The following is a 19,408-nucleotide window of genomic DNA, read 5'->3' as shown; positions in this document are numbered from 1 at the left end:
TTGAGCCTACCTTTCATTTAAAATGTTAAACTATATAGGTTGATCAATTATGCAAAATAACCAAAGGGTAATACTAGGAGACTAAAACTTATAAACTAAATTACATGGAAGTTGATGAATAAATTATTACATAAGTGTTGATTAACGTGTTTATTTCTTATTGGTGACATATCATTTAGTTTATAAATTTAGCCACCATAAGTGTTTATGATACTTAAAATTAAATGATAAAACATGAAATTAGCAACGACAAGTATCGAATTATGAAAAACTAGATCGCTAATAGATTAGGCATTATTAAAACCGCGCATTGCCAATTTTGCACTTTCATGGTTAAAATTAGTTGTTTGGATGAATGAATGATTTGATCAGAGTGGCAACGACCAATAATTAATGATGATGTTATGATTGCTTAAGCTTGCACTTTCATAAATATATAACTTAACAACTTAACAATCATGTGATGAGACATAACAACACCATTACATACAATCTTTGACATTCAAAAAGCACTCTAAATTAACATAATATCTTCTTATAGGCTCCCTTCTTAAATTATGCCATAGGTATTAAAATAATAATAAATAAATAAAATAAATAAAAAATAAAAAAACTAACTCGTTAACCTTTCATTTATTTCTTTCTTGTGAAATAAAAATTTATTAATAATTTAAACTTCAATCTAATTACCTTTTGATGTCCAACAATTCTCTCTCTTAAAACAAATTATTGACGTCTCATCATTGATTAATAAAAAATAATTGTTCTCTCATGGAGACTATGCTTTATTCTTCTCGTGTTTGGAGTAAAAACCTTCCTCTGAATTCTATTATCAGACCGCTGTTAGGGTTGACTATATGATTAGCATGAGCATTTATCAAAGGTGAGAGCTAAAAAGGAGAGTGATTGTCCAAGAACAAACGTAAGGGGGCAAAGAGAGTTGTTGATCGGAAGTTTCCGTTCCACCCACATCTCCCTCCCTCACCGCCTAAACCTCTTTGTCACACCTCGACTAGGAGAGATATTTCAATGTGCCGAACACAGGACAGAACACTGCTTGTCCTTATACAATTGGAGAGACACTTGAAAAGATAAAACTTTACTCCAATTATACATTAACTTGTGGCGTACCGTTTGTATTCCAAACACACTGAAAAATCTCTCCAAACTAAGTCTCCCTCCGAATGTGAGGTGCACCAATTTATTTTTCAATGGGAATACCGGACACATAGTGTGAGGTGCACCATCCTATTCACCATTTGTGAGTAACGTATTTTACTGTACAATTTTATAACTTGAACCGCACATTTACTTAACCATCATTCAAATATCATTTCCACAAACATGTATCTATATGTATCAAATAAACAACAAGAAAAAAAGGGTTTCAATGACCAACACCGTTAATTTAATTTATACATAACGATCTTTTATTTGATTAACATCCTATACAAATGATCTTTCCATAAAAATAAAAATAAATAAACGATTCCAATTATGAATTTTTTTTTATATTAGAATTGGACAAATCATGTCCTTTTATTTTTCCAGAGTATGAGCACTCGCATCATGTCCTTCTACTTTTCGATAATCTAAGCACTCGCAAACAAGAATAAAATATAGAAAAGAAAAGGAAAAAAAAAACAAGAGCCTACTCTACTACTTAAGCCCACCCGCAGGACACCACATGGAGCAGAAGAAGGAGCAGAGTTTCCCATTCAATACTAAATCCCCCAAAAAACATGAACACCACCAAACTCATGACCACCCACTTCCTCCTCTTCCAACTCTCGCTCATCTCCTTCTTCTTCCTCTTCCACCCAACCCCCACCGTCGGATCCCCGTCCAACGACACATACTTCATACGTACAAGCTGCGGCACCACGTTGTACCCTGACGTCTGCTATACCTCCCTTTCCCGCTACGCCAGCGCCGTCCAGAACAACCCGGCTCATCTCGCCAAGGTTGCCATCGGCGTCAGCCTTGCCAGGGCCCGGCGCTTAGCCGATTACTTCTCCAACATCTCCCGACAAGCTGACTACGGCGCCGACCCGCGCGCCCCACCCGCCCTCCACGACTGCTTATCCACCATCGGCGAAGCCGTAGACCAGATTCGTGACTCGCTCAAGCAGATGCGCCAGCTCGGTTCCACCAGCAGCGGGTCGTCGTCGTTCCGGTTCCAGATGAGCAACGTGCAGACGTGGATGAGCGCCGCGCTTACGTATGAGGAGACCTGTACGGACGGATTTTATAACGTGGCGGACGGGCCTTTGAAGACCGACGTGTTGAAACGGGTGGAGGATGTGAAGAAGGTAACCAGCAATGCACTGGCGTTGGTTAACAGAGTTGCTGAGAAGGGGGCGCTGTGATCAAATTCGAGCCTCCGCCTCTGGTTTTAGTAGGTTTTCGACCGTTGGAATTTGTAATTAGTAAATTTGTTAATTTGCATTTTACCGTTTGTAATTTGTACGTATTTTCTCTCTGAATCGTGTGGATTTCAGCAACATAAAGATTAAAAAAGCAAAATGAAGATGTAATTTCAATTACCCTATATGTTATGTGAATTGACAAAGTAAGATCTTAGAACTGACAAATTACCGTGGAAAACTTGCTTTTCATTAGGTCGTTTTTGATTAAGCGACAACCATACTCAACTACGTAAATAATCTTTTAAATTTCAGATCGATCGGACACCTAAAAGTAGATATATTAACACGTCCATTAATTAATTTTATTTCACTATAAATTATTTTGGTTGTTGCGTGAAAAATTTGTCAATAGACTTGTTAAATCATCACATGAACGACTACATGACTATCTTTACTTAATGAAAATATTGACAGATTTTCACGAAATGATCAAACTGATTTACGTTAAACAATCTCAAAGACCACTTATACTATAAAGAACTGAAGTGAAGAATAATACTAATCTAGGGGCCATGTTGACAAAAAACCAGTATGTATTTTAGACGGGAAAACTATGCTTATAACACAACATGGATTTGCTGTCACTTAGTTTGGGTTTTGTATTTTGCTGAACAAACATTCTATATTATTACAACTTTACGAATAAAAAACATGAAGCCAAACTTCCCGCTTAACACGTGTCGATTGTACTGTTATTGAACAAACAAATTAGTCTTCCATAGTATATTAATTAATGCTAATTATTGGTTAGAAAGTGGCTTTGAATTATTAACACTAACCAAATCTTAGAAAATCAGTTCATACGTTGGCTGCTTTAATTTAGTAGCCATTGAAGGTCCGTCGCCCTGTCCAAGATCAAAGACAGAGAATTATATTTTCTCTGATAAATAAATGGGCATGCAAATTATTCTTTACATGAATATATACGTGAAAGCTAACATGCCAGCTAACATCAATACATATACTCAATTAATTTATCAAAGAAAGGTTGTATAAGAAGAATGTCAGACAAAGACGCTTGACTTAGTCTCTAGCATAATACAGTTCGTCGGTTTCTCTTCTATGCAATTAAGTTTGAATTTTTTCTATTGAATTTATAGTAGAGTATCGTTAATATATTAAAACACAACTGAGAAAGAAAGCAAAGAAAAAATGGAGCAGGGCCGTTATCCTGACCTTAGTAATAAATATGCACAAATTTAAACTTATGATAGCAGATTTTTAGGCTTAGGTTAAACGCCTTCCAGCTTTAAGAGCCGGCCCTTGTCTTGATTTTCATGGAGTGGCTTGAACGTGAACTGCATTTCGACATAAGAACCGTAATGATTTCTTCAAAAGCTGAATCGTGATACAATTATTAGTAACTTTAATTATTTAATGAAACTAATTAAGCAATACTTAATTGACTATTAGTATGGTTCATTTTAGTATTTGGGCCAGACACTTGTTGGGCAGAGATGGATGGATGAATGGATGGTAGAGGGGGGAGAGAGAGAGAGAGAGAGAGAGAGAGAGATATATATATATATATGTATGTATGTATGTATGTATATCATGACTCATAAGGCCATCAAAATATTTAAAATGGTGTGAGAGCGATGGGGGGCATAGTGTCGAGACGATTGTTTGGCAGGTTTTATGTACAATGTTTGGATTTAGCTTAGCTGAAAGACAAGAACAGCACCTCACGTGAAATAAAAATACAAAGGGAGCTAATAAAAGTGTGCGGCATTGAGACACACAACAGAAAGTCAGAAATAGATCACCATCTTGGCGCCCACAGACAGATCGATTGCTAAGAGTTCACGAGAACCATTTCGTATTTAAACGATCCATCAGCCATCAATGGGACCTGGAAAATTATTAATGTTGCAGCAAATTTGTTGCTGCATGGTAGGAGAGAAACTTCTCTACCCGCTAATCTATATCTCGACATTCTATCCCTCTGATCACACGAAAGCCAGATGAGAAACATACAAAGGGATAACAGAGATAGACGACAGCATAAAGATTTACCACATCTCACCCAGAAACCCAAGTCTCCATTGTTAACATTTGTTTTCACTTTTCAAGTATCTTATCTAATAGACGCTTTCATATATCCTACTTTCTCTATAAAAACAATACTTGAACGTACCTTTTGAACAACTTGGAATTAAAGAAAAAGTTTTCACCCAAAATTCAAATTTTATGTTTCGCAAAAAGTTACATATTTAGACTTTTAAAAATAAATACATATATGAGTGTGTCTATGAGAATTGTTTTCATAAAGAGGATGACTAGAAATGACTCATATCGAAATGGTATAAGTTCCTGTGATAAATGTTTGTAAATGGAGGTACAATAAAAATAAAGCAAAAATAAAGATGTACAATAGGCCGGGTCGTCCCAAATTTGGTACAATAAAAAGAAGGAATAGAAATGAGTAATATTGATATAATATAAACTCCAGTACTAGATGCTGCAACTATAGTACAATAAAAATGACGAGACAATAACATAAAGGTGTACAAAGGCTTGGTCGGCCAAATTGGTACAAGCAAGACCAATATAAAGTTGTGCAACGAATTGGGTCGGCTTAAACCATGTAGTGCAATATATATAGTTGCTAGTGAGATTATGAAGACTTATTATAAATGAGCTGACACAAGCACGATACAAAATATTCTCGTTCTGTTGTATTGAGAATAAATCTTATTTTGCTGGGAGAAATGACCTTGTACTCAGACAATGCATTAAGAATATTTTCTAATTATAATCCAATTATATATGTACACGGTGCATATTTGCTTTTTTCAAATTAATGTGAATTCTGAACTACAATGCTTATTTCGATAAATATAGACCACTGTCAAAGAGTCCTCCAAAACCCACGAGTCTCCACCTAAGAAGTTCTCTTGTACTTTTTTTGGTATCCACAACATTCATCATCACGTGTTAAACCGACCACTTGACCCTTTCCCAAAGTACCAGCACTATCTCCAGAGTTCATGTACTCGCCATAGTAAAATGTGGACATACCAACACTTCCATTCCATGGCAACCAACGACAGGATCAACTAACCCGTCCAAAGTACTCTTCAAGATCACCGTCCTCAAGTACTTCCACCATGGCCGACCCAAATACGTCCGAAATGAGCCTTACCCAAGTCTTAAATCTTTAGCGGTCGTGACATGGTAATTGTGAACAACGATGTCACTCAGATGTCGAGGCTCATCCCTAGATTGCACCATCATCACGTTCACTTCGTTTTTCATTGGTTTTCTCACGTAGGAGCACTGCTACGGTGTTGCCAAAAATGAAGCCTATTGTGTTGTATATATCACTGTCACAATAGAACTTAATTGGACATACACGTACAACGTGTCTTTATAGCATTTGAAGTACAACGGTAAAAATCGAGTACGTTTTTTGTAAGGCCAATTTACGTCTACTTTTTTTAATTTTGATGGCCCGAAACTCTGACATATGTAATGGTATTTATGCATAACCTAGTTGACTTGTTAGTTGTTATTGTATGTCTATTTATTGTACGCATCATGAACACTAGCGTAGGCATATGCATATTTTATATCTTATAGAATCTTAGATTATAATGTTACATATCCTAAAGCTAAGAAACTCATTTATTGTCATGAAAACTAAAGAGTATTCTTACATTTCTTTTTCTTTTTCTTTCAAATAAATAGCAATGGTCAACTTTCAAAATTTGTAAAATGTAGAGCTTTTTTTTTTTTTATTAAATAGAGAAAAAGACCGGTAGTGTTTGTTTCGTTGGGTTTCACAAATGGCTTCAAGTTTTCTGTGGGCGTCAAGGGCTGCTTCCTACCTCAGAATCCAAACCATCCTCAAGGATTTGCTTCTGTTGTGAAGGATCTCAAGTATCCCGACTCTCATGAGTAGGTGAAAGATGATGGAAACTGCGCAACTGTTGGAATAACTGATCATGCCCGAAATCACTTAGGTGATGTGCAGGTTGAGTTGCCAGAAGTTGGGGCTGCTGTAAAGCAGCCAAGGCTTTGGAGCAGTCGAAAGTGTCAAGGAAACCAGTGATGTTTACTCTCCCGTGTCGGGAAAAGTGATAGAAGTCAATGACGAGCTTAGCAACTTCCCTAGTTTGGTAGGTATCCATATCCAATGTTATTTCTCTATGATCCCAAGCCAACAAGGTTCCCCAGTTTGCGAGAGCCATGAGGAAGGGGGAACGTTTATCGTACACAACCTTACTTCTGTCTTTCAAAGAAGCTGTTTAAACGACTCGAACATCTATGATATTTCTCTACAATGGGAATAATGATTGCATAAAGACTAACTACCAGGTTTCAGTTGTGAGCTTTGTGACTACTTTTTCCATCGTTGATGTTATTAGTATTTTACCACTTATAATTTGGGTAAATTCTTGTATCTAAATTAGAAACATGATTTAAAAAAAAAAAAAAAAAAAGTGTACAACATATCCATTATTCTTAAAAATAAATTATATACTTCATATGACAATTGATATTAATGTAATTGAAACGTCGTAGATTCCATTCCTAACAAAAACAAAATTATTATTTTTAAACGACGAAAGAGTTCATAATGCAAAAAGTTTATAAGGCCAAAATTTGGTCGACCTATTTTTAGGCTCCAACTTTCTAGCATTAGTCTTAATATATAATTGTATAATGGCCTAATGCCTACAATGTTGGGCCGTATCCAAGCTCTACAAATTTCAAGGAAAAGAAGCGAGCTCAAAACAGCACATACCTTGTCATTTTACATACTTTTGATTCCAATCCTAGTGTACTTTAACGTAAAATCTCACAATTCTCACATCTTTCATCATTTGGTTGCTCGTTCAGCGTCTTGTCTTTAAGGAAAATAAGGAATCTAAATCGATAAAAGGTTTCTTGTTCGACCGTACATCGTTTTATAGAATCAAATACAAGGGTACAACATAATAGCTTTCGCATCAGTTCTACGTCCGCTAACCTTTGCCACGTAGTGGCACTCTCACACTCTTAACCAAAGGACCAAAAAAGTCCTTCTCAACGTCCTCCTGGGCTGAAAAGAGGAAAACCATCAAAGATACTTATTACGTTGTGTACCATTTATGTATTATGATATAAATGGTCGACATAATTAATATGACCGACGTTTGAGGAAATATTAGTAAAAGTTAGTGTATATATTATAATTTGAATAAAATAGTATCACCAACGATGTTAGATATGCACATCAAACATCTTTCACGTGCATACCAAAAAAATTTGAGTTGAGGCCAATGACAAGCCGCGTGTACCAAAATTGTAGTTAAGGGTTTTAAGAGTAGAAACTACGTGATCTATCAAAAGGTGGTCAAGAGTCTACAATGCATAAGGTGTACACCTAATAAACTTGTAAAAGATGAGAATCCATCCTATCTATTCACGAGTCTCTTGGTGCATTTGCGTGTGGATATGAAAATTAGATTAGGGTTTTGACAAACTCTTCCTAATTAATATCACACACAAAGTTTACATCTCCATTATTTGGCCCTCTTTGGTACGTACGTACGTGTTCATTTTTCGAATAATTACTGACACCAATTACTACAAAGTTGATTTGGATTGATTAATATATATACATACATATATATATGCGTGTCAAGGGTGATCCCAAGCCAACAAAGTTCTCGGTTATGCGAGGGTCAGGGAATGAACGTTTGTCGTATAGCTTTACTTTTATTTTGCAAAGAGGTTGTTTTCACAACTCGAACCTGTGATATTTTGGTTACAAATGAGTAACCTTTTAGTTGTGCCAAGAAACATAAAGCAGACCCGTTAACTTTCTTCCTTTTCTTGTTGAGGGGTCTTATCCAAGTCCTGAAACGGATAATAAGTTTACTGCAAAGTACGTACCGGTGAGGGAATGTCCAAAAGATCAAACCATTTTTTTGTTTTTTTTGTTTTTTTTTTTTGTGAATAATCAAATCTGATACACTATAAATCGGGGAAATTAAACTCCTTAGTTCAGACTAATTATAAGGAACGATGCTGATTGGTCACCTTAATCAGTCATCGCTGGCAGCATCACAAGTATAGACTTGCAAAAGAACTTCCGAATCATCTACACTAAGGAGCGCGAGAGGGCTTAAATGCGAAACATTGTGAGTTCCCAATGAAAGCTCATCCACCAGAGTAATCACTAAAAAATAATAACAACTTCCATAGCCAAAGTGGCAAGGAATCATCTTCCATCCCCCTTTCTTTATATATAGCTGATCACACAAGTACAAACTACAAAGACTCATGACTCCGACCCAATTGTCTGCATATATATTTTAGGCTTCCACCATCTTGTATTCCTGTTACCACTTTTTTTATGTATAGCTGATCATACAAGTACAAACTACAAAGACTCATGACTCCGACCCAATTGTCTGCATATATATTTTAGGCTTCCACCATCTTATAATAGAGTTTCATAAATGCAAAATTGTTGTGGCCCAAGAGATTAAGATTCTCTTCGGATCTCACACTTCGGGACCAACAGATTCAGCAATTCGGGCAATACAAGAGAGAGATGAGGGTTTTGGAGAGAGATGAGAGCGTACTTTTGTATATGAGGTAGGTCTTATGATTTAAATTGAATAGTCCGAATTGCTGAGTTAGTTGGCTCCAGAGTGTGAGATTTTAGAAGGGATCTCAATCCGCTCCCAAGTGGCATATAGAAACAATAATGATCATGCATAAAGTATAAGTACTCCTTTTTCCCCGACCCCTAGACGTACGTACACCACCCACGTAAGCCCTACAAAAGGCAAGTTGTGGTCTATAAAAAAAAGCCCCCATCGGCCCTCTGAAGATCAATACTCAAAATTGAAGCCATGGAGTTCAATACATATTTTCTTGTCTTCTATTGTTTTCTATTCATGCTGCAGCATAGTTCTTGTAGAATCACTGCACCATGCAGCCAAACCCCATACCCTGAAGTATGCCACCATTATATCAACACTAACCTCTTATCAACCCTAGATTATCAACAAAGGTTTTCATTTCGTGACTTGGTACTTAAAGCCACCATGGACCAAGCCATTAAAGCTCATCAACTTGTCTCGTCCTTGAACTTGAACTCATTGGACGGTGACGATGAGCGAGCCAAGTTGGCTTGTAATGACTGCTTGGAGCTCTACGAGGACACCGTCGACATGCTCAACCGTTCGATCGGCTCCTCCAATGCCTTCGATGCCAATACATGGTTGAGTGCATCGCTTACTAATCTACAGACATGCCAAAATGGTTTCGTCGATTTCAACATTTCTAGTTCTCATTTGCAGTCTTTCCCAAACTATGTCACCCTCTCAAGCAACTTGTCCAAGATGCTTAGCAACTCACTGTCAGTACACAAGGTCTCAACTTTTCCATCAGCTCTACATTTTAGCAAACAAGTTCGTGGAAGACGACGAACTTTGCTTTCGGATGATGGGCTCCCGGAATGGGTTTCAGCCGCGGATCGAAAGTTACTCCAATCGGGAAGTAGCGGACCAAGAGCTGATATGATAGTAGCACAAGACGGGTCTGGAAATTACAAGTTAATTTCTGAGGCTGTAGAAGCAGCACACAAGCTACGCAGTGGGGCAACTAAAAGGTTTGTTATACACGTGAAAGCAGGAGTTTACAGAGAAAATATCGAGATTAAGAAAACAATGAAGAACATCATGTTCATCGGAGATGGTATCGATGCAACGATTGTCACGGGGAATAAAAATAGCCAAGATGGTTCAACCACATATCGCTCTGCTACATTTGGTATGTTTAAGTTGAAATACTAACAAACTTTGAATAAGTTGAAGGGTTAATTTCAACCAATTTAATTAAGGAGTTTTTGAACTTTAATCCTTGAAGAAGATTAAAATTTAATTAATTAGGTCATGTTCGATTTGAAAAACTATATAACCTTTGCCTTTGAAATGAATGCATGAGTACACAAACTATAAAGCTATTTACTAAATCTTCCTTTTATTTTTAACTTACTTTTTTTTCATTTCTTGACAAGATTTAAACTTGTAAAGATAACCTAGCTAATTACATGCCACGTGAATAGTTACAAGTTCATCTCCTAGTATACATCTAATCATTCACAAAATCAATAAACTGTTCATTTAAATTTCAGGGGTTACTGGGGAAGGCTTCATTGCTCAAGACATGACATTTGAAAACACAGCCGGACCAAAGAAGCATCAAGCCGTGGCACTCCGCTCCGGCTCCGATCACTCAGTCTTCTACCGTTGCAGCTTCAAGGGTTACCAAGACACCTTATACGTGTATTCCCAACGCCAATTCTACCGCGACTGCGACATACACGGCACGGTTGACTTCATCTGCGGTGACGCCACGGCTGTGCTCCAAAATTGCAACATCTACGCGAGGAAACCAATGAGCAACCAAATAAACACCATAACGGCGCAATCTAGGACCGACCCTAATGAAAACACAGGCATTGTTATCCATAACTCGCGAATCACGGCTGCGCAAGATTTGAGACCTGTACAAGGTTCGTTCAAGACCTATTTGGGTAGGCCGTGGAAAAAGTACTCTAGGACGGTAATTATGAAGAGTAATCTAGATGGGTTGATCGACCCTGCTGGTTGGTTTCCGTGGAGTGGAAGCTTTGCCCTCTCCACACTTTATTACGGGGAGTACATGAACTCCGGCGCTGGGGCTGGTACTGGAGGGAGGGTCAACTGGCCCGGTTATCGTGTAATAAGGAGTGCGGCAGAGGCCGGGAAGTTCACGGTTGGGAACTTGTTGGCCGGAGATTCGTGGATTCCGGGGACTGGAGTCCCATTTACAACTGGCCTGTGATAATGCATGCATGTGGTTGTGGAGAGAAGTTGTTTGACTTTGTAGAGTGGGGGACTTGTCACACACTTGCGTAACGTAGGTGGGGGTCGATGGTGACCTAAAGTGAAAATTGTCACAGCTTGTGTTAGCTTCCTTTTGGAAGTGGATATCTAGAGAGTTGCCTTTATCTCTTTTGTGAATGCAAATGTATTTTAAACTCTAGACGTATGTTATCACGTGGTGTTATTAATTTATGCGTTGTTACATAATTTTATAACTCAGGTATGATAATATGAGTTGACGATATTGTGCCATAGACCTATTGAAAATTTGAAACGAATCTTTGGAAGCACACTCCTTGGCAAATATTATTTGATGCCTAATGAATATCATAAAAAGTTATCACCTAAATCATGGGCGGATACGTGATGACATGGACCAATTAGATGGAATTGGTTACTAATCGAGTTGCTCACGATTAACATTACAGGCGCTGATTGTAGCTATTACCGTGCCACATGTCGCGCTTCGTTGATAAATCCGTCAAACTTTCCTTTCAAGATGCTAACATGAGTTTGCTTGCGTAGATATTGCAATTCTGAACCCATGTCAGCATCTTGAACGGGAAGTTTAGCAGATTTCACAAGTTAGGTCAAAATGAAAATGATTTTCGAGGGGCAAAAGTGGTTTGAAGGACACGAGATTTGGACAAGAGATTGCAAAGTACCATTCAAAATTCGCATTATTTTGGACAAACAAAAATTGTAGGCATGAGAGTCCAACAGACCCGTCAAAATTACAAAAAAAGTTCTCTTATTACTAATACATTTGAAGATAACAAGCCGGTCCTTTTTTATGTGATTTTAGAGATGTGGATCTATGTGATAACAGTAGGGGCAGATCGTCCGGTGAACTCTTGCATCTTCGAAAGCTTAAGAGCAACCTCCACCTGTATAACCATGGAGCGAATCAGAGCCAGCCCGAAAAACTTAGCCACTAAATTTAATTTAACATTACGAGATTAATGATTCAACTCACGAGGGGACCAAGCGCTTCTGAAGATTCTCTGCCAATTTTCGATGGATCCTTCTCATATTGCTCAATGTAGAGTCGGATTGTGGCACCTTCTGAGCCGGTTCCTGAGAGGCGGAAAACCTGCAATGGAGTTCAAGGAGTGGCCAAGATTGATCAGCTCAAGCAAGACAAGCAAGATCCAAGAAGTTTAATTTCAAAATACAAAAAGAAAAGACTGTCAACTTGCCAATCGTGATCCGTCCTCAAACAAGTACCGGATGCCCTGGTGTTTTGAGATGGAACCATCAACAGGATCCTTGTACTCAAATTCATCAGCGTTGACAACATTAGAGACATCAGAACGTATTCCCTTCACAATCCTGCGCAAATAAGCAGCACCAGTATGTCAATAAAAGAAGCAAAGTTTCTGTTCATAGTCTGATAAATGACAAGAGTAAACATACTTGTTGACTTCAGAAAGGTCAGACTGCAATTTCACCAAAGAAGCCATGAGTTCCTTTGCTTTACCTGCATCTACATTCTTCAGGAAAAAATACACAGTAATTAATAGCAATACAAGATTATCTAGTTGAACATTGGGGAGACCACTTTAAAACGTTAACAAACCTCATAGTCGTATCGAGTATAATAATGGCGACCAAAGGTAGCCCAATGCTTACGAACTATGTCCTCAACACTTACAAGCTTCTCCCCACCAAGATTTTCCTTATTTTTATAAGCAAGTATGGATAACCAAGCTAAAACTGCCCAGATACCATCTTTCTCACGGATATGATCGGAACCTGATCAAGGACACAAGAAATGACAATGATCCCATATTAAGTGTCTAGTAATTCCAACGTTGATTTAACTACTTTAGAGGGCACTTCCTGAAAACTGACCTGTTCCAAAACTTTCTTCACCACAAACTGAACATAATCCAGCATCCATTAAATTACCAAAAAATTTCCAGCCAGTGGGTACCTGGGGTTTATAGTAAACACAACTAAGTTACATTTTTATTATGCCAGCAGGACACACAGAGATACATACATATATATATATATATACATACATATATATATATATATATACATATATATATATATATATATATATATGAGAGAGAGAGAGAGAGAGAGAGAGAGAGAGAGTACCTCAAAGAATTTTAAATTTAGATGTTTGGCTACAACATCAAGGGCAGCAGAGGTAGGCATGCTCCTACAAGTGGAAAACGTCGAAAGATGATAATAAAGAATATTTGGGCATGAAAATATATATCCAAAAGACAGACATTTTATAAAAACTCAAGAACATATAATCCCAATTGTGAAATCTACAAATACTCTAGGCCATGAACAAAAAACTTCTAATAAACATATGTAGCTCTGAAATGAATAGACTGCAAGCAAAGCAGCATAATAAAGTACCTGGCAACTCCCTTCAGACCAGTTTTGAAGTAAGGTATGGCTTCAACTGCATTTGCAGCAATGATGGCTACAGAATCCGAAGGGGTAACAAAAAACCTAATAAAACAAGACAATTTAAGAGTGCAAGTTAAAGAAAAGATTAGAATTACAATCACAAGTCTGATGCTACCTTTTACCGAGGATCATGTTACGATCTGCATCACCATCAGCAGCAGCACCAAACTCTGGGGGCTCATCTGCAGTATTTGATTTGCTCAGTCCCATACGTGCAACCAACTCCTTTGCATAGGTCAGATTAGGATCTGGATGCCCTCCTCCAAAGTCTTCCTGTTTGCATGAAATCAATCACGAGAGAAACAGGTGAACCATATGGATAAAATCACTTGAAACAGCATATATTAAACCATGAAAAAAAACTTTTCCAGAATATAGAAGTACCTTGGGTACGCAATTCAGTAATGAGCTTTCTTTTGCGCCAAGCTCTTCCACAAAAATACGGTTTGCATAAGCTCCAGCAACTCCATGTAGTGCGTCATAACTTCAACATGACAACAGAGATAAGTCATACCACCATTGATACCATGTGTGTGCCCTAAAAGAATTATTGCACTAAAGAAAATGCAAATCAGCAGTTATCTAAATACCAGAATGAGAATTTTGGGGATGATAGCAGCTTCCGGATAGACTCAAAATCAAAGATTGACCTGGAATGAGAATTAAGTCAAATGAACACTGTCCTGATATTAAGCTGAGAAAATCATATTGATCACAAAACTGTAACCAAAGTCACAGAGGAGGATTCCTCTCAGAGATAAGCTTACTTCATCAATTTCACATAATCACTCGCCGAATCAAAAACATCAACATCAAAAGTTCCTCCTTCCACCGAAAAGGTGGTCACACCTACTTTAGTGATATCCACCTGTCATGTACATTGGAAGTTCTGTTATTACAATATATGGGACTCAAAGGGCAGCAGTCTTGTAATAAGATTTAAAGCAAATAAAAAAAAATATGGAGCTTAGATTTGATTGATTACATCAGGCAGGTCAACTGTAAAGTACTCCTTTATTTTTGTTGTGTTCTCATATATCTTGTCAGTGATTGACTCAGGGGCAGGTCCACCATTTCCCATGTTGTATTTAATCCCAAAATCCTGCAATACGGACACGAAAAAGAGGATAAGTTCCCAATCAGTATCAAGTATCAACGTGTTGGCTCTGCCAATTGTTTGAATAGATTATAATTGTTTCAATTATTTTCAAACAAACTTATTGTTGGCTATCCTAATTCCGAACAAACTTAATGTTTCATATTGTTCCTCTTCCAAGAAATATGTTACCATCCTTGCAACTGAATCTGAGAATTCCCGAAATTTACTAATCATAATTTATAACAAAAGTATACTGATGTAGGTATCACTAACCTCATTCGGGCCACCTGGATTGTGACTGGCAGTCAATATAAATGCACCTGATGACTTTGATCCCTGGATTAAAAATTACAGACAGGTGAAGCAGTTCACAACCAAAAATATTAATAGCGATGATGATTATAATAAGGGCTAGATCTTAATTCACTATAACTTACATCAGCACCAACTCTTTCACGTACGACTGCTGATACAGCAGGAGTTGAAAGCAACCCATTCTGACCAACCCAAACACTTCTTACTCCATTGCCTGCTGCCATCTTAATTATGATCTGTAATGAAAAAAACATAGTGTAACTAGAACACATTATTATTCTCATTACAAGTTATATTAGAAGAAGCAATAACCCTTGACTCCCCCACCAAAAAACAAGGGGCTCTAGCTGGCTCAAGGGGGAGGCCCTTCACAAGCCCAATCGTTGTCAATAGCAACAAAAAGGTCGGCAGATCCAAACAACATTTTTGGTTTCCTTGTTTAGCCAATACAAATTATATATACCATCACAAAAAGAAAGAAAGAAAAAAAAATTGCATTCAGAAATATCATGGAATGCAGAATCACCTGAATGGCATCCTTTGAGAAATACCGACCATCACCAGATACAACAATTCTGGCACCTAGAAGAAAGCAAAAAACGATAAGTTAATGAAACATTCTAAAACAACAAAAACACTTGAAACTAAGTCAACAAAATATTACACATAGGAACGGGGAGTTCAGCATGAGGGATAATGTATTGCTTTTGGCCAAGTGCTGAATTATATCTTAAGAATTGGGTGAAAAAAAAAAGAAAAAAATAAAATAATTCCACATTATTTTTAAATAGCTTTCTGCTCATTCTTATTTTTATCTCTATATACAAAGCGGCCACCAACGTTGTTGCAACCTTGACACCATCACCTCTAACATTGGAGCCTTGCATTTAATCTAACTTAAATTCCATACCGTTCAATTTTGCACATACATAAAGCCTCATTTCACTTTTTATCACATAACAAAATTATGTGTCTAAATGGCATCTACAAGTAGACGATAAAGTGTAACTCAGTAGAATCGAACACAAAAAGAGTATCATCTGCATAAACTGACTTGGAAGTTCAAATGCAATAAGAATGCAAATGAAGACAATGCACTCCATTTTGTTCATCAAGAGAAAAAAGATCGACGAAAATAGTATGACTTAGTAATCCCTACCTTTAACTTGATCCGATGGAAGGGCATTGAATGTTGACTGAACAAAATTTTGCAAGTAATGAGGTTGCGTAAAGACTTTCACCTGAAAAGTTCCAGCCACCATAATATGAAGATAAATAAGGAAAAGTCAAAACAGTAATCTCAGTAGTGTATTTTAGCTTAGAAAATACGCGTGCATTTTCTAACAGCCAATCTCTAGTCTACCGAAAATCATATCGAATTTCCACTGGAGCAATCATCAACACAGAGTGTCTATTAGAATTAAACCAGTTTAACTAAGATTTAATTAGTTCATAAACTTCTGGAATCCTATTCTGCACTATAAATAAGACCTAATTAGCTTAGAAAAGTCTAAAGATCGGATCAACGGATCAAACGGCTCGATTTGATCGAACAGAGATCAAACCTAAAGAATTTCAATTTCATTCACTGATCAATGATCTGGAAATAGCAAAACATCGGAAAACAATGCGAGAATTCACCAAATCGAACAGCGAAAAACTGATCGCAGCAAACAGAGTTTAAGAATTGCTCCAACGCAACGGATCCAGCATTCATACAAACGAGATTCGATTACGATTTGAAAAAAAAAGTGAGAGAGACAGAGAGGCGAACCTTCTTGCGGAGGCCAGAGGTTCCGGGCTTCTGGCCATCGAACGGCGTCGTCTCCACCTTCTTAACCTTCCCCGACGACATTCTGCTCGCTGAGAACGTACCGCGATTCAAATCACAGAGAACGAGAGACGTAGAGAGAAAAAGAGAGAGATTGGAGATTGGAGTTTAGAGAGAGAGAGAGAGAGAGAGAGAGAGAGAGAGAGAGCGATTTATAACGGAATTGAAAGGTGGCGAAGTGGGTACGATTTACGCTCAGGTGAGTAAGTGACAGACGTAAAAGATGGGCGTTGAAGACTGGAGAGCGAATCGGAAGATGGGATCGGATGAAGTTTGTCCCAATCCTGTAAAAATATTCCCCACGTGGCACGTTGCGCACGTATTCTTATTTTTCGCCGTTGATCTTTGTTCCACTTTTACCGGCTGTCCGTTGATCTTCACCCGCGTGTTTTGTGAGACCAAGAAAGAGCGATTCCCACGGTTTGTATTTTTACTTCACTACCCCACCGATTGAGCGCTAAATATTTTTTATTTGCAACCCAAGTCCCCCAACTACCGGTTTTCTCGTTCCATTCCACATATTTATTTATTCCATGTTATTTTTCCTCATTGTTTGAAGAAATATTTTAGGACTTGTTTGATAACAAATTTCGTTTAGAGCAGCGGGAGCTCTTGCTCGAGGGACGGGCTCCAAAACAGGACTGGATTGCCCGAGGGAGGAAGTCCAGCGTTGGCTGGCGAGGGAGCCCAAGCAGGCTCGAGCGCCAGGGTCGTCGATTCGTGCTGGCCCGAGCGCCCGAAGGCAATCTGACGTGGGCTGACGTCAGGACGACGTCTCCACGCTTTTTGAGGGCCACGGAGACGTGGGTTCCGACGAAATCGACTATGCTAGTGACGAGAACGGATCTCTGCCGCTTCCTCCTCCCGTGACCACCGTCTCCTGCAAATTCATCTTCGCCGCTTCCTTCCTTGCAAACTCATCTCCACCGCTTCCTCCTCCCGCAACCAATGTCTCTTGCTACTACTGCAACTTCAAATTCTGGGTTTTCAACCAACCCTTCTGCCATTTCGACAAGACCCATTGCCGGATTCTCAGGCTTGGTTCTCCGTCGGCGTCGGATTCGATTTAACCTTACTCTTCTCCATCTCCCTCCTCCTCATATGGGAGCTCGGCAGAGCTCTCAATCTCTTCCATATAAGCTTCTTCGTCCATGGTGAAGACAAGTTTTGTGAAAAAAATACTATTATTTTATTGCCTATTGTCATGGCTATTCAAGTGCAACGGTGAAGATACAAAAAGCAGTTACTGTTCACTAGGTGGATTGAATAGTGAATAGCCTGGGGGGAGGGCTCCCACGTTGGAGTTGCTCTTATGGCCCATTTTAATAACTAATTATTTCAGTTTTATGTTTCTTTAATTTTGGGAAATGTTATTGACACTCCAAAAATCTCATTCTACACTCCTCACAAGTGTATTTTTCTTTCTAGATATAGAATGTTTGGAGTGTAGAATGAGAAATTTGGAGTGTCAATAACAATTCCCTTAAATTTTACTCATTTTAATTGTAAGTGAAACTTGCCACTTAATGCTATGGTCTAGTGGTATTCCTCTTCACTTGTAAGTGAGAGGTTTTAGGTTCGATTCTCTCCAAAGGTAAATTTAAACCACATTATTGTTAGCTCACTGTTCATCCCATGCCGATTAGTGTAGATAATATCATTTGTTCAAAAAAAAATTGTAAGTAAAACGTTATAAGTTTGACTCTCGTGAATCTTGAGTTTAATACCAAATTGACAAACCTATATGTGGCTTTTCCAAATTCTCTATCTTTTAATAATAATGTAAGTGAATTCTAGAAAAATACTTTTAATACTTTAACACAAGCCAATAGTCATTTTCATTGCAACTGTCCATTCAAATTGCGTATCTTTGTACACGCAAGGACAAGAACTATTAACAGAACATCACTTGATCTATTTTAGTGATATGTTGTCGTTGGGTCGTATCATTTAGTAAAAATGTCTTTAGTCATTTCGGAAAAAAAAGATCTTCTCCGAATCTCTTCTTTCAAAGTCGAGAGATTAAGTAATTCGAACTTTTAAAATTTGATCTAACGGTTAAAAATAGAAAAGTTAGTAAAAACTTTTAAAAATTATAGTAATTTTTAACCGTTTGATCAAATTTTTAAAAACCCAGATCACTTGATTCCTGAACTTTGAAGGGATAGATCCGGAGAGGATCTCTTTTCAGTCACTTCATCCATTTTAGGCCACTAGTAAGATAAAATATATCAACCATTGTAACTATTGTAAAGTTCACATCTGCTAATTGGTTGTGCGGTATATCAGTTTATAACTGTAAAAATTTGAGTAATATGTACTTATCTAGTAAATCAATGATTTTCAGTAACATTATTAGCCATCCTAAGATTTCTTTTTCTTTTTTTTTGGGTTTCCTTTCTTTTTCAAACATGTTAACAGTTTACTT

At 37.8% G+C, this 19,408-nt stretch overlaps 3 protein-coding genes across 4 annotated transcripts; 2 read left to right on the top strand and 1 right to left on the bottom strand.

The window, feature by feature from the left end:
• Positions 1 to 1,676: 1,676 nt before the first annotated feature.
• On the top strand, positions 1,677 to 2,546 carry LOC137736617 (21 kDa protein). The gene has a single exon (XM_068475856.2). The coding sequence runs from the start codon at positions 1,743 to 1,745 to the stop codon at positions 2,367 to 2,369; it is 627 nt and encodes a 208-aa protein (XP_068331957.2). The 5' UTR covers positions 1,677 to 1,742; the 3' UTR covers positions 2,370 to 2,546.
• A 6,721-nt stretch (positions 2,547 to 9,267) lies between these two features.
• LOC137736615 (pectinesterase-like) lies at positions 9,268 to 11,553 on the top strand. The gene is made up of 2 exons (XM_068475854.2): positions 9,268 to 10,202; positions 10,567 to 11,553. Exons 1-2 carry the CDS (start codon positions 9,281 to 9,283, stop codon positions 11,256 to 11,258), a joined length of 1,614 nt encoding a protein of 537 aa, XP_068331955.2. The 5' UTR covers positions 9,268 to 9,280; the 3' UTR covers positions 11,259 to 11,553.
• A 400-nt stretch (positions 11,554 to 11,953) lies between these two features.
• Positions 11,954 to 17,352, bottom strand: LOC137736613 (phosphoglucomutase, cytoplasmic). 2 transcript variants are annotated; one of them, XM_068475853.2, is made up of 18 exons: positions 16,924 to 17,352; positions 16,309 to 16,390; positions 15,676 to 15,731; positions 15,272 to 15,385; positions 15,108 to 15,170; positions 14,721 to 14,837; positions 14,503 to 14,603; positions 14,326 to 14,385; positions 14,120 to 14,219; positions 13,851 to 14,008; positions 13,682 to 13,777; positions 13,409 to 13,472; positions 13,154 to 13,235; positions 12,879 to 13,054; positions 12,716 to 12,792; positions 12,499 to 12,631; positions 12,276 to 12,392; positions 11,954 to 12,186 (listed from the first exon to the last, which is right to left on the bottom strand). In XM_068475853.2, the coding sequence occupies exons 1-18, from the start codon at positions 17,002 to 17,004 to the stop codon at positions 12,115 to 12,117; spliced, it is 1,749 nt and encodes a 582-aa protein (XP_068331954.2). In that variant the 5' UTR covers positions 17,005 to 17,352; the 3' UTR covers positions 11,954 to 12,114. The 2 variants fall into 2 exon arrangements, with proteins under 2 accessions (XP_068331954.2, XP_088539161.1); XM_088683035.1 differs by having other exon boundaries at positions 12,527 to 12,631; positions 16,924 to 17,226.
• Positions 17,353 to 19,408: the final 2,056 nt, after the last annotated feature.

This window comes from Pyrus communis, chromosome 13, assembly GCF_041283825.1.
Source record: "Pyrus communis isolate YQ-2024b chromosome 13, ASM4128382v1, whole genome shotgun sequence".
NCBI classification, from domain to species: Eukaryota; Viridiplantae; Streptophyta; class Magnoliopsida; order Rosales; family Rosaceae; genus Pyrus; species Pyrus communis.
This window is presented reverse-complemented; position numbering and strand designations above follow the sequence as displayed.

Bases quoted from the DNA above. Each gene is read 5' to 3' on its own strand.
- LOC137736617 (XM_068475856.2), top strand. From the start codon at position 1,743: ATGAACACCACCAAACTCATGACCACCCACTTCCTCCTCTTCCAACTC.
- LOC137736615 (XM_068475854.2), top strand. From the start codon at position 9,281: ATGGAGTTCAATACATATTTTCTTGTCTTCTATTGTTTTCTATTCATG. The intron at 10,203-10,566 runs GTATGTTTAAGT...TTTAAATTTCAG, and splicing joins ATATCGCTCTGCTACATTTG to GGGTTACTGGGGAAGGCTTC.
- LOC137736613 (XM_088683035.1), bottom strand. From the start codon at position 17,004: ATGTCGTCGGGGAAGGTTAAGAAGGTGGAGACGACGCCGTTCGATGGC. The intron at 15,732-16,308 runs GTAGGGATTACT...GCTTTCTTCTAG, and splicing joins TCCATCGGATCAAGTTAAAG to GTGCCAGAATTGTTGTATCT. The intron at 14,604-14,720 runs GTAATCAATCAA...TGTACATGACAG, and splicing joins TTACAGTTGACCTGCCTGAT to GTGGATATCACTAAAGTAGG.